A 14,444-nucleotide genomic window follows, 5' to 3' on the forward strand; every position below is an offset into this window, starting at 1 on the left:
AGATTGTTACAATTTGAGAAGTCAATTGTCTATCTTCCTTTGACTGCATCCAATAAAAATGAGTGGGAGGCGATATCCTTTCTTCTTAGCCAATATCATGCAGAATATGAATCAAAAAGGAAAAATGGAAACAAGGAAGATAAGCAAATAATTCTCTGTTTTACTGCCATGTAGATATCGGACCAGAATACCTTCAGGACCACCTTCTGCCGCACAAATCCCAGCAGCCAATCAGGTCCCACAGAGTTGGCCTTCTCCGGGTCCTGTCGACTAAACAATGTTGTCTGGTGGGACCTAGGGGAAGAGCCTTCTTTGTGGCGGCCCTGGCCCTCTGGAATCAACTCCCCTCGGAGATTCGAATTGCCCCCACCCTTCTTGCCTTCTGCCGCCAGGCATGGGGGGACTAACTCTCTCCCCCCACCCATCTGACTTTAACATCTGAGAGTGGTGTGATTGTGTAGAATTGATTGTTTTTTAGTAGTAATGGTTTTTAATTTAGTTTTCTAATATTGAATTTGTATTATATTGTATTATTGTTGCTGTTGTGAGCCGCTCCAAGTCCTCGGAGAGGGGCGGCATACAAATCTAATAAATTGTTAATTATTATTATTATATTTTGGACTACAACTCCCAGCAACTGTTGTGACTGGTCCTCCACCAACTCCGGTAATGATAGATTCTGAGAAGGATAAGCCAGGCCCATCTTGGTACACTGGGCCAGTGGTTTTTCCTGCTGATGCAGAGAGTGAGAGTGAGGGAGAGATAGACATGGATAAAACTGGGGGGCCACTAGAGGTGGCAGATATCCCAATGACAGTAGGATTTGACTTAGAGAAGGAGGAGGAAGACCATGAGGCTTTGCTAGATGCCTGCTTTAGAAGACTAAGAAAAAAACAAGAATACTTGTATGGGAAAAGGAAGTAGTCTGAAGGGCTTTTTTAACTCTAGAGAATTGTTGACCACTCCCCATAGGTATTTAAGGGTGGCTGATGGGAAATTCGGGGTGGAGTTTCAACGTTTTGTAATGTAAGTTGAGATTTGAGGTTCCAGCCATGTTACACTAGCCAACTGTTATTTCTCTGCTAAAATCCTTGGAGTAGAATTGCCCTGTCTGCGGAGAGTCTGGAAAGCTGTAACTGTAAGTCAGTGAAACTGAAGAATCTTTATCTCATAAAGGAATGTGCAATTAGCTTTGATCTTCAGCAACAGCCTAGCCGCTGGACTGTTATTTTTTAACTCTCATTGAGAAGCTGTCAAGATGAATTCATAGGCATGAATTTGGCTTGTATAAATGTCGCTTTATATATATATAAAGGTTGGTTTGAAATATCAGCGAGTGGATTCCTCCTTCGTTTTCAATCTGCGTAGGTCCGGAATAGAACAGCAACCTCAAACTTTTTGATCACTCATGGCAAGTGCTGAAGTCCCTGGATTGGATAGCATTTTGATGGCAGATTTTAATATATTATGCGTTCATTGTTTATTATTAATAGCAATAATAGTACACACATGAATTATCTAGTATTGCATTTATATGTTATCTATTCTCTGAGAGCTCAGGGCAATAGACATGGAGTCTCCCCACAACAACCTCTGTCAGAGAGAATGATGTGTGGGCAAGTTGTGCAAAGTGTGTAAAGCTATGGTGGCACAATGGTTAGAGTGCAGTACTGCAAGCTACTTCTCCTGACTGCCAGCTGCTTGCAGTTTGGCAGTTCAAATCTCACCAGGCTCAAGGTTGACTCATCCTTCCATCCTTCCGAAGTGGGTAAAATGAGGACCCAGATTGTTGGGGGCAATGGGCTGACTCTGTATACCAGTTAGAGAAGGCTGTAGGGATGTTTGGTTTTTACAATAAGGGTTTTTAGTTATTTTAGTATTGGATTTATATGATGTTTTTTATTACTGTTGTTAGCTGCCCCGAGTCTACGGAGAGGGGCGGCATACAAATCCAATAAATAATAATAACAAAAAGCACTGTGAAGCGTTATATAAGTGCTATTGCTATAGGGATTGCTTAACTGGAAGTCCCTGATTCAAGTACAGCATTTTAACTGTAGCACACTACCAGTAGCTATTTTTATAGATTTTCAAATATAGTTGCCTAATTGGAAACCCAGAAACACCACCATTGTCAACAGATGTAGATATTTCACAGGATTGTATTATTGTCTATACTGTTATCCTAAAATCATAATGTTTTGTAATATACCAGCAAGTAGAAAGTATCTTTCCCTTCAAAGCTTTTTTTCTCTCTCTGCTGGTTTACACTTGTCAATAGAATAGTCTGCAACTTGACCAGTTTTAATTAACCTTCTTCAAGCTGGCACCTTCCAAATATGTTGTAACTTACTAGCATCCACAAAAAGCATTCTAGAAATTGCAGTCCTAGTGTCAGGTTGGGAGAGGTTGTGTGACAACATGATTATGGTGATATACTTTACTCAGTAAGAACCATTTTGATGCTTAGCTGAGAAATAAATATTGTGGGGTTTTTAAAAAAAAAACCCAACATGAATGGAACCTTTAAACTGAGCATTCTATGTGCTTATTTGCATTGCTTTGTTTTGAGGCACCTTAACTCGTCTTCGAACAAAAATGGATTTTGTTAGTATAGGGAAAAATGGTATGAACCAATGAAGGGCCACAGAAGCAAGAAATAACCAAAGCAGAGGTGTTAGAAACAATAAATCAGGAAGCCATGAAGTTCAAATGACCACATATTGCATGCTAACATTCTCTAAAAGTATCTGAACTACTAATAGTCAAAGCAAATTGGTGGGAGATGGGAGTCAGTGGAATTCAAGATGGGCTGGACAGCCTGGACTTAGATTTCTTGTGGGTTCAAAGGGACTCGAGACTGATGATGAGCTAGCTAGACCATTGATGTCTAACCTATTTTGTCATCACATGGCAAAAGCATAATGCAATGTGTGCCCCACCCTGTGCATGCACACACTACTCCACCATATGAGCCCCCTTGCCCATATTTGGCTTCTAGGTTGGTGCAAAATGTGTACCCCCGTGCCCATTTTGGGCCTGGAAAGCAGCTTGCACCAATCTGGAAGCCAAAATTGGGCGGCTTCGGGATTGGGCGACATAGAAGTTGAATGAATGAATGAGTGAGTGAGTGAGTGAGTGAGTGAGTGAGTGAATGAATGAATGAATGAATGAATTGGATGACATAGAAGTTGAATGAATTGGACGACATAGAATTTGAATGAATGAATGAATGAATGAATGAATGAATTGGATGACATAGAAGTTGAATGAATGAACGAATGCATGAATGCATGAATGAATGAATGAATGAATGAATGAATGAATGAATGAATGAATGAAATGGAGTGCGGAGGTGCTGCACGAGGTTCCAACATGCAATGCAAACACCCCCCCCTGCATGCGCCTGCCCCAAGCATATGCGGCAGAGACTCAAAAACCAGCTGGCCATGCATGCTTCGGGATTGGGCGACATAGAAGTTGAATGGATGAATGAATGAATGAATGAATGAATGAATGAATGAATTGGATGACATAGAAGTTGAATGAATGAATGAATGAATGAATGAATGAATGAATGAATGAATGAATGAATGAATAAAATGAAGTGCGGAGGTGCTGCACGAGGTTCCAACATGCGATGCAAACACCCCCCTGCTTGTACCCTGCCCCAAGCATATGCGGTAAAGACCTAAAGACCAGCTGTTGGAGCTGGGCTGGGACGATGGCTGGTGTGCTTGCAGAAACAGCTCTGCCATAGATTCGCTGTCATGACGCTAGCCATCTCCTTTGGACTCACCTTGATCATTTCTTATAAGAGGTCGACATTCAGGAGCACAATATTCCCATTTAGTGGGAATAGCACTGAAACTGTGTTTCATCTTTCAGTACAATTTATCCTGTAAAGATAATCCATTTCAGTCTTTTCCCCACCCCATGAGATGTCTTTCTTAAAATTGATGCTCCGCAGACACTCCAGTTGCCAGGAAAAGTTCCATAACTCTCTGGATGCATCTAGTTAGGGAAAGCTTTGATCATACCAGGCGGATCGTTCTAGTTTCTATCGCTTTGCTTCCAGGGATATTTCTGGACAATTAAATATCCTCAAAAACGCTGTCAATGGAGCAGCAGTCATAGTGAATTTTTAATTTTCTGTGACCTAAATTCGAACTGAGCATATCACTGAGCTGCTTCAGACTCTCCTTATTAGGATCATTCTTTCACTTTCCCAGAAGTGCACACATTTCTATTCATTTTATTCATTGTTCTCTTACTCTGCAGGCCTTTTGATTCATTTTAAGTTGCATACTTAACAGTGTAAACCCAGGAGGGCTAATTTTTTTTTTTGTCTTAATAATCTTCATTTTTTTCCCCTTACCCTTTTTTCTTTTCTGCACTTTAGCTACAAGCTCCTAGCGTAAAAGGCTTTGATTTTGCAAAGCAGCATTTAGGCCAGCATAACAAGGATGACATCCTGATCATCCATGAACCAACTCCTCTGCCAGGACCAATGAAAGATGCCACACCTTCTGAAAACGGTGACCTGCCAAGCCCCAAGACCAAGTTATCTTCAAAGCCTTCCAAGAATGTCCGACATAGAGGGAGGTCAGTTCAGAAGAAGAGAAATTGCTCAGCATTTTTAAAAGTTAATTAACTGTGAAGGATTTATTTTATTCTTTGAAGTTTTTTCTCAGTTTGAATATTCGTTGGGCTTTTTTTTTTTTTTTGCTGAAGAATGTTTTTTATATAAGCCCACAAGGATTTGTTTCCTAACCTCATCTGCTTTTGTGGATTTTGTGGGATTTTTTTTTTCAGGCTACAAGTGTTGAATGCATCAATGACATGACTTTGTAGCATCAAATTCTGATATGATGTAATAATGTACCTAAACTTTCTGAAGTTCCCACATGGTTCAACAGCCTTCTCCGATGTGATTCGCTCCCAATATGTAGAAAGATTCCAAAATTATCCCAAATAGTCATGGTTGCTACAGATCCTCTTATATAGTTAAAGAAAAGTGTACACACTTCTACCTTACACTACTTAATAACTAGTTCTGCTGACTTCTCTGCACTGTATATGGAGATCCTTTTAGGATTTGGTTCTTTGAGGTTGAAATCTCACATTATGTAAATTATTTTATACACATATCCCCAAATAGAAACTTTAAAAAATGAAAATAAGAACCTTCAAAGCAATCATTACCCCAAAATGCAGTTATTCATAGTGGTTAAAAATAAAAAAGAGTAAAACAAATATTAGATCAATTTTTAAAAGGTTAGAATAGAAATGTACAGTAAATTCAAGTAGCGAAAGTCATATTAGATCACAACTTACATTAAGATGATTGTGAAAAATCAAAGCCCTTACTGGATGGGGCATGACTGCGGGTTTGTGAAGATATCATTTGAATGGATATATTATACGTGTTACATCTGTAATTGACAATCAGTTATTTATGCCATGAATCTACTGTATCTCATCCTTATACATGGAGCAATGCTTTTTGCAAAGCTGTTCAAAGCATATGAAAGGGGCATTTGAAAGTGTATTGACACAGACAGAGCCTTTCATAATTTTGTAAAAAGCATTAAACCTTATTCCTGGGGAGTTCCAGCAAAAGTCTTTGGAGAGGGGCTGCATACAAATCTAATAAAATAAATAAAATAAATAAAAATAAAATACATGTTCATGTATGTGTGCAGTTGTGTCAAGACTTCTAAAAGACACAGGTACTTTAATACTTTAAAGAAGACTGCTTCATTCATACCACTGTGCTTTGCACAATCTCCCTTTCAACTGATTTGTGCAGCACTTAGTTTGTCTGGAATCTACTGCCATCTGTATAGTGAATCATGCATGTTCAACTTACCTCACCACCAGTTCACTTCCTTCCACGTCACATGGCTGTGCACGCATTGTGTGGGCATAAATTAGCTTGTGCACAAACCAAAAATAAGATGGCGGCATCCACGGACCGGCAACAACAGAACCGCCTCCATTACATCACCACTGGTTTACTAACAGTTCTAAAAAACTGTTTAGAACCAGAAGGAACCCACCTCTGTAGCATGTTAATGGATGCATTGGAAGGTAGAAGAAAATAGATTTATTTGAAGGAGAATGGTCTCTTTAATTAACTCAGAGAGAGCTGATTTGGTGTAGTGGGTAAGACATCAGGCTAGAAACTGGAAGAACTGTAATTCTAACCCTTTTTTAAGCCTGACATCAACAGGGCCCCATTGGGCCAGTCATTCTTTCTCAGCCCTTGGAAAACCAATACCAATGCATTCCCCAGATTCTCCAAGAATATTGCAGAGAGGCTTGTCCAGAAAATCTACAGAAGTGATTCAAAGGCTCAAATCTCTCTCTCTCTCTCTCTCTCTCTCTCTTTCATGGACTTTAATAATGCATTACTGTGAGTGAAATGAAGTATTGATTAAAATCCACATTCTTTAGTAATATGCTACTTAATTGTTTATTATATAGTATAAACATTAAATGTTAATAACAACAACAACAACAACAACATTGTTTTGATATATACAGAGTTTCCCCTTCTGATGCTGATTCCACAGTGAGTGAGCATTCGAGTGGCCGAGACACAGGAGATGAGAATGCAAGATCTCAAGCAGCTGCCAATGATGTGAAATCTCATCGAGTTAACAAGACTGGTAAGTTACATGCCGTTCTACTTTTATATAACATTGAAATAATTTACAGGAATATAAATATCTATTCATAAATCATAAAATACTACAAATAATAAAACAGATTGATATTTCTCCTCACCATCATTTGCAAAATACATTGATAGGTTGTTGTTTTTTTGTTTTTTGCATTGATTGTAAATACTCAAAATGTTCAAGAGATGCTTATGTATTTGACTTTGTCTAAAATTTCCCCCTGTTCTGATTATGCTTTACAAGTTCATTGTAAGCATAGTTCCAACTGAACTAAATAGACCACTAACTATATACTAGTTTTCTGGTAGATTGGAATCCTTTTTATTCCTTGGCTAATTTTTTTCCTCACTGACAAATCAGAAACAATATTAGGATAGTTTTAAACATACCAGAATATTACGAGAGCAGATAAAAACAAGTGGGCTTAATTTTTCTAGATGTACAAAAGGCCTTTGATAATTTAATTTGGGGATTTTCTTTATACAATAAACACAAGATATGAAATTTGGCTCTAAATTTGGAAAAATGATTACTGCAATATATTCGAAACAAAGTTGTTAGAGTGATAGTGAATGGAGATTTCACGGATAAATTTAATATTTCCAAAGGAGTGAGGCAAGGATGTCCACTATCACCCCTGAGGTATTATTAAATCAGATCAGACAAAATGAAAAGGTTCGCCATCACTGGCCTACACACAAACAGGTACTGGTAATGACCTATAAAGCCATACATGGCATCAGACCAGAATACTACAAGACCGCCTTCTGCCGTATGAATCCCAGCGGCCGATTAGGTCCCACAGAGTTGGTCTTCTCCGGGTCCCATCAACAAAACAATTCTGTCTGTCGGGATTCAGGGGAAGAGCCTTCTCTGTGGCGGCCCCGGCCCTCTGGAATCAACTCCCCCCGGAGATTTGAACTGCCCCTACCCTCCTCGCTTTCCATAAAATGTTGAAGACTCATCTTTGCCGCCAGGCGTGGGGGGATTAATCTCCCCCCTCCTTTTTTGCTGACCTTATTATGCTTATATTTTTTTATTTAGTTGGACTGAGTGGTTATGACTGTGTAGTAGATAAGTTTTTATAATGTATTTTAAAATTAATTTTTCAATTTTTTAACATTAGATTTGTATCTATATTGTATTGCTATTGTGTTGTGAGCCACCCCGAGTCTTCAGAGAGGGGCGGCATACAAATCTAATAAATTATATTATTATTATTATTATACAGTAGTACCTCTAGATACGAGCTGCTCCACATGCGAGTATTCCAAATTGCGAGCCACGACTGGAGCAAAATTTCTGTTCCAGACCCGAGCTCAAATTCGGGATACGAGCCGAGCTTCCACTAGGTGGCGCAAGAATCCTTGCTTCTGGTTATGTCCGCGGGGAAAAACAAAGTCTAAAGCCATTTGTTCCAGATACGAGTTGATCAACATACGAGCTCCGTTCTGGAACAAATTAAACTCGTATCTAGAGGTACTACTGTATATGAAATTCAGAAAGTAGCTCCCCCCAAAAAATGATATTAAGAAAATAATGGATTGTGCAGAAATGGTAGAACTGACTTTAGAGTTGCAAGAACCAGATGACAATACTATACAGTGTTAAAAACTGTATGACTGGTTGGAAAATAGGAAAAATAACTAGATGTATATAATGAATATGAGTAGATGTAAATGTGGATATTGCAGAAAATGTAAATGAGGTGGATTATTGTATGTAAATAACCAAATAGATGTCAATGTCTTAGAATTGTGGAATATGAATATGTATATGTTTTTAAAGTTAAAATTCAATAAAAAGAATTTTTAAAAAAATGAACAGTAGGCACACTGGTGCACTTATGCATGCTCCTTTTATGGACATCTTAAGAATGGGGTGAGATCCACGGTAGACAGTTTGAGATTGAAGTAGTGTGGGTTTGTGGCTGTAACAACAGATTTGGGTAGAGCATTCCAGGCATTAACCACTCTGTTGGTCTAAGTCATATTTTCTGCAATCGAGTTTGAAGCAATTTACCTTGAGTTTGTATAGATTATTTTGTCATGCATTATTGTGGTTGAAGCTGAAGAAATTGTTGACAGGCAAGACGTTGTAGCAGACAATTTTATGTACTATGCTTAAAATAGTCTTAGAATCCTTCTCAGTAACGAAAGACTTTCCTATCATGATTTGGTGAATTATAATGATAACCTTTGCTTTCTTTCCCTCTGGATGCTATCAGGATTAAACAAAGTGGGTAAGTTTCACAAAGAATATGAAGCTGGATCTAGCAAATTTAAACACAGAATGAGAGGTTCTTTATAGATGTAAATGTAGTGGATTTTCATATTTACTGTGAATATTGACATGAAACAATTTCATTCTAAATAAATATGTCTATTGGGCTCATCAGCAAATAGTTGTCTACCCTTAACAATTTTCCGTGATTATGTTCAGATCTTTTATATGCTTAGCTACTTAACTGAAGTCGAATTTCAGATCTTGTGCCTGTAAAACCTATGATTGACCCATATATTTCTCTCTGCAGCATATTATTGCACGATGCTTTCCTAATGGATTTAGAAATGCAAGGTAGCTGGACAGGGCATTTCTCTAAATTCTCTTTTTGTGTGCTACATCTCCACCTTTCAGATTGCTACTCTTGCACAATTTAGCAGGATTAAGTTACCTGTAGGCCTGACACCAACAACTGAGGCAGGAGAGAGAGGGAGGGAGGGAGAAAGAGAGGGAGAGAGAGAGAACAGGTTGCCCCACTTAAAAATAGCTAGGCTTATGAAAGATCTGAACTTTAGGTTCTGATCCAGATCTGTTTGCTTAAGCTCCTTCCAAAAATTAAAAAGTGCCCATCCTTGTCCTGAACATTTTAAAACATATTCCTAAAGAAAATAAATAAAAGTACAGTGATACCTTGTCTTACAAACTTAATTGGTTCCGGGACGAGGTTCTTAAGGTGAAAAGTTTGTAAGACAAAACAATGTTTCCCATAGGAATCAATGGAAAAGCGATTAATGCGTGCAAGCCCAAAACTCACCCCTTTTGCCAGCCGAAGTGCCCGTTTTTGCGATGCTGGAATTCCCCTGAGGCTCCCCTCCATGGGAAACCCCACCTCCAGACTTCCGTGTTTTTGTGATGCTGCAGGGGAATCCCAGCATCGCAAAAACGAGCGCTTCGCTGGCAACGGAAGTCCAGAGGTAGGGTTTCCCAGCGAAGGGAGCATCGGTGAAATTACAGCATCGCAAAAACACCGAAGTCCTCGAAACCCCACCTCCAGACCTCTGTGTTTTTGCGATGCTGCGATTTCGCTGAGGCTCCCCTCGCTGGGAAACCTCATCTCCGGACTTCCATTGCCAGGGAAGCGCCCATTTTTGCGCTGCTGGGATTCCCCTGCAGCATCACAAAAACACGGAAGTCAGGAGATGGGTTTTCCCATGGAGGGGAGCCTCAGGAGAATCCCAGCAGTGCAAAAACGGGTGCTTCGCTGGCAACAGAAGTCCGGAGGCGGGGCATCCCAGTGGCGGCGGTGGGTTTGTAAGGTGAAAATAGTTTGTAAGAAGAGGCAAAAAAATCTTAAACCCCGGGTTTGTATCTCGAAAAGTTTGTATGACGAGGCGTTTATAAGACGAGGTATCACTGTATTTGCTGTGGTTTTATTTGTGCACACATGTGGCTGTGTATAAGCTTCTTTCCCCTGCATTTTATCTTCAGAGGACTTTAAAAGATTCTTAGAAGAGCTTCAGGTGACTTCTGTGTGGCTACAGATTTATAGCTGTCTAAATAGAGGTTTTTATTTGTAAAGCAGAGGTTTGTAGAGGATCTGGTTTTCCATTATCATGGGGGGACGGGACTTAATCCTACGTCTCTACATTACCAAATGTCCTTGTTACTGCTAAAATCATATTCATCTCTTGACAATAATCTTTATTGCTTTACTTCAGTCAGTCATTTAAGAGTTGTACATAAAACCTTCTTTCAGATACAAAGATAAACCATCTTAAAGGCTTTTTTTCTCCCCTTCTTGATCTAACTGCAAAGCGAAAATTGGAAATGCTTGGTTCTATAGTCAGTTGAAGCCTCCCCCGACTGTTTAAATTCTGTTTCTTTTAATAATTCAGCTTCATAAAGTACTAAGAAGTAGGTTAATTTTAATCAACTGTAACTTAAGATGTCATGCTTCTGGTTTGCTAAAAGCAAAAGAGAAGTTTCTGCCTTTGTGATCATTTCAAAAAAATGAAAGTTAGAGGGCTTATATAGAATCTTCCTTTCCATAGTAAAACTACGGTATCATATTTTGCTGAGATAATCGGCTTGCTCTCGCATACTTTTTAATCTTCTTTTGACATCTTCTCAGCATGGCCAAGCATTACTAGAAAAGTCATGTGGCTTTTACTGGCAAAAACGTAGAAGTTTAGGAAAGCAATAAACGTTTAGCTTGGGGAGATATTTTGAATACAGTTAATCAAACTTGTATCGATAGATTCACTTGATATGTATGTTGTAAATTAACTACCACGTCTGGCATTTGTTTTGCTGGATGATATAAGAGAACATTGCAGAGAGAGAGAGAGACATGCGTGTGTTGTTCAATATTAATTGCACATCTCATTTACAATATAAACTGACAGCAAACAACACTGCTTACTAGCACTGATGATGTTAGCTAGTTAGGGCAGTGATGTCGAATCTTTTTTTCCTCGGGTGCCGAAAGAGTGTGTGTATAAACTATCATGCATGCATGAGTGTCGACATCCATAATTCAATGCCTGGAGAGGGTGAAAACAGCTGCCCCTGACCCACCCACCCCAAAGGCCTTCTGGTGTCCACAAATGGCCTGTTTCCTATCTACCGGTATCTATCTATCTATCTATCTATCTATCTATCTATCTATCTATCTATCTATCTATCTATCTATCTATCTATCTATCTACCTACCTACCTCCTATCTTATCTTTCTATCTATCTATCTATCTATCTATCTATCTATCTATCTATCTACCTATCATCCATCTATCTGTCTGTCTATATCTATCTATCTATCTATCTATCTATCTATCTATCTATCTACCTATCTACCTACCTACCTACCTACCTACCTCCTATCTTATCTTTCTATCTATCTATCTATCTATCTATCTATCTATCTATCTACCTATCATCCATCTATCTGTCTGTCTGTCTGTCTATCTCTATCTATCTATCTATCTACCTACCTACCTATCTATCTATCTATCTATCTATCTACCTACCTCCTATCTTATCTTTCTATCTATCTATCTATCTATCTATCTATCTATCTATCTATCTATCTATCTATCTATCTATCTACCTATCATCCATCTATCTGTCTGTCTGTCTGTCTATCTCTATCTATCTATCTATCTATCTATCTATCTATCTATCTATCTATCTATCTACCTACCTAACTACCTAACTACCTACCTACCTATCTATCTATCTATCTATCTACCTACCTACCTACCTACCTATCATCTATCTACCTACCTACCTACCTACCTATCATCTGTCTGTCTGTCTGTCTGTCTGTCTGTCTGTCTGTCTGTCTGTCTGTCTATCTATCTATCTATCTATCTATCTATCTATCTATCTATCTATCTATCTATCTAATATTTTTGAAGATACCTCTGCAGACCTGGATAAACTCACAGACACTGTAACATCATATGTCAGCTTCTGTGAAGACCTATGTGTACCAACCAGGAACTTGTGAATATATAATATTTGTTTGTTTGTTTGTTTTTTCGTTCATTCAATTTTTATGCCGCCCTTCTCCTTAGACTCAGGGCGGCTTACAACATGTTAGCAATAGCACTTTTTAACCAGCCAGCCTATTGCCCCCACAATCCGGGTCCTCATTTTACCCACCTCGGAAGGATAGAAGGCTGAGTCAATCTTGAGCCGGTGATGAGATTTGAACCGCTGACCTACAGATCTACAGTCAGCTTCATGGCCTGCAGTATAGCACTCTACCTGCTGTGCCACCCCGGCTCATAACTTCTGGTGGGCCCAGGAGACTCATGTGCCACTCATGTTTCTCCCTCTCCAGGCTCTAAAGGCTTCCCTGGGAGCCAGGGGAGGGTAAAAACGCCCTCCCCCATCCCCCCTGGAGGCTCTCTGGAGCCAAAAACACCCTCCCAGAGCCTCTGTGCGAAGTTGTGAATGTCCCGACACTGGAAGTTTTTAAGCAGATGTTGGATAACCATCTGTCTGGAGTAGTGTAGGGTTTCCTGCCAAACAGGGAGTTGGACTAGAAGCCTCCAAGGTCCCTTCCAACTCTGTTGTTGTTGTTGTTGTTGTTGTTGTTGTTGTTGTTGTTGTTGTTATTCTTAAAGAAGGAAGATTTCTCATGCTCCCTACCAAGAAAACTCAAGGGGGAAGCCGACAGGAAGTCAGAAGTCACTGCCGCTACTGCTTTTCTGGCCAAACACAATTGTTCTGTTTTTTTGTTTGGGTAATGAAATATCTATGAAACAGGGCATGGGTTGTCTCATATTACATTATTTTGTTCTAATTTCAGTGGTACTACTCAAATCATGATTTGCTTTTTGGCCCAGAACGTTTTGTAAATGTCACATGCCCTGGGATTTGACTGTGTTTATTAAACCAATATATTTTTTTCTGTTTATATTTTATTTGTATCCCAGGCCCTCCGCAGATCACTAATGGAACGGAGCAGCCATCTTCAGCCTCTATCTTTGAGCATGTAGATCGAATGTCACGATCCTCTGAAATCAGTAGAAGAGTCCCTAGCAAGATCCAACTGATTGCTATGCAGCCTATCACAGTGCCTCCAGCACAAAACCAACCCCTCTCTGACCGAGTTGCTGAAACCAACAAAATTAATAAGGAGGTACTTTCATAGCATCTTCTTTCATAGCGTTCATCTAACAAGAAGAGTATGTTTAAATTGAAACCAACACAAAGTTATAGAAATAAAGTGGTACCTCTACTTAAGAACGCCTCTACTTACAACCTTTTCTAGATCTTACCAGGTGTTCAAGATTTTTTTTGCCTCTTCTCAAGAACTATTTTCCACTTACAAACCCGAGCCTCCGAAACTGTGACCGGAAAAGGCTGGGAGAAGCCTCCGTGGGGCTTCTCTAGGAATCTCCTGGGAGGAAACAGGGCCGGAAAAGGTGGGGAGAAGCCTCCGTGGGGCCTCTCTAGGAATCTCCTGGGAGGAAACAGGGCCAGAAAAGCTGGGAAGAAGCCTCCATGGGGCCTCTCTAGGAATCTCCTGGGAGGAAACAGGGCCTCCGCCTTCCCTATGGTTTCCCCAATCGCACACATTATTTGCTTTTACATTGATTCCAATGGGAAAAATTGCTTCTTCTTACAAACTTTTCTACTTAAGAACCTGGTCAAGGAACGAAATAAGTTCGTAAGTAGAGGTACCACTGTACCTGGAAGGCATGAGATATTTTGTTTAGAACTAAAAGAAAATTAGGCATCAGGTCTGTTGTCTGGAGAATGCATTTCCTATATAAGTCAAGCCTACCTATTTTGATGTCTCCTGTCACTTTTTAAAATTTTGCTCCGTAAAGTAAAGTTAACCTCACCTTGATGAACTATGCCAAGTATAACTGTGGCTCCTTCAAAAAATAAGGACAGGCCCAACATGTAAAGGTAAAAAATAACTTGTTGCAAAAGTGCTTTTTAAAGAGGCAACTGGACTTACTTTTCTCCCCCTTGAAGATGTTTTGCTTCTCATCCAAGGAGCTTCTTCGGTTCTGACTG

General features: G+C 39.5%; 1 protein-coding gene across 3 annotated transcripts in view; it reads left to right on the plus strand.

The window, feature by feature from the left end:
• The window catches only part of KIAA1549 (KIAA1549 ortholog), a 155,578-nt gene that overhangs the window by 116,122 nt on the left and 25,012 nt on the right, over positions 1–14,444 (plus strand). For all 3 annotated transcript variants that reach the window (XM_070756299.1, XM_070756301.1, XM_070756300.1), the window contains exons 11-13: positions 4,403–4,605; positions 6,550–6,674; positions 13,352–13,557. In XM_070756299.1, the coding sequence (XP_070612400.1) occupies positions 4,403–4,605; positions 6,550–6,674; positions 13,352–13,557 (534 nt within the window). The remainder of the gene's footprint in view (positions 1–4,402; positions 4,606–6,549; positions 6,675–13,351; positions 13,558–14,444) is intronic.

This window comes from Erythrolamprus reginae, chromosome 6 (genome assembly GCF_031021105.1).
Source record: "Erythrolamprus reginae isolate rEryReg1 chromosome 6, rEryReg1.hap1, whole genome shotgun sequence".
Classification (NCBI taxonomy): Eukaryota; Metazoa; Chordata; class Lepidosauria; order Squamata; family Dipsadidae; genus Erythrolamprus; species Erythrolamprus reginae.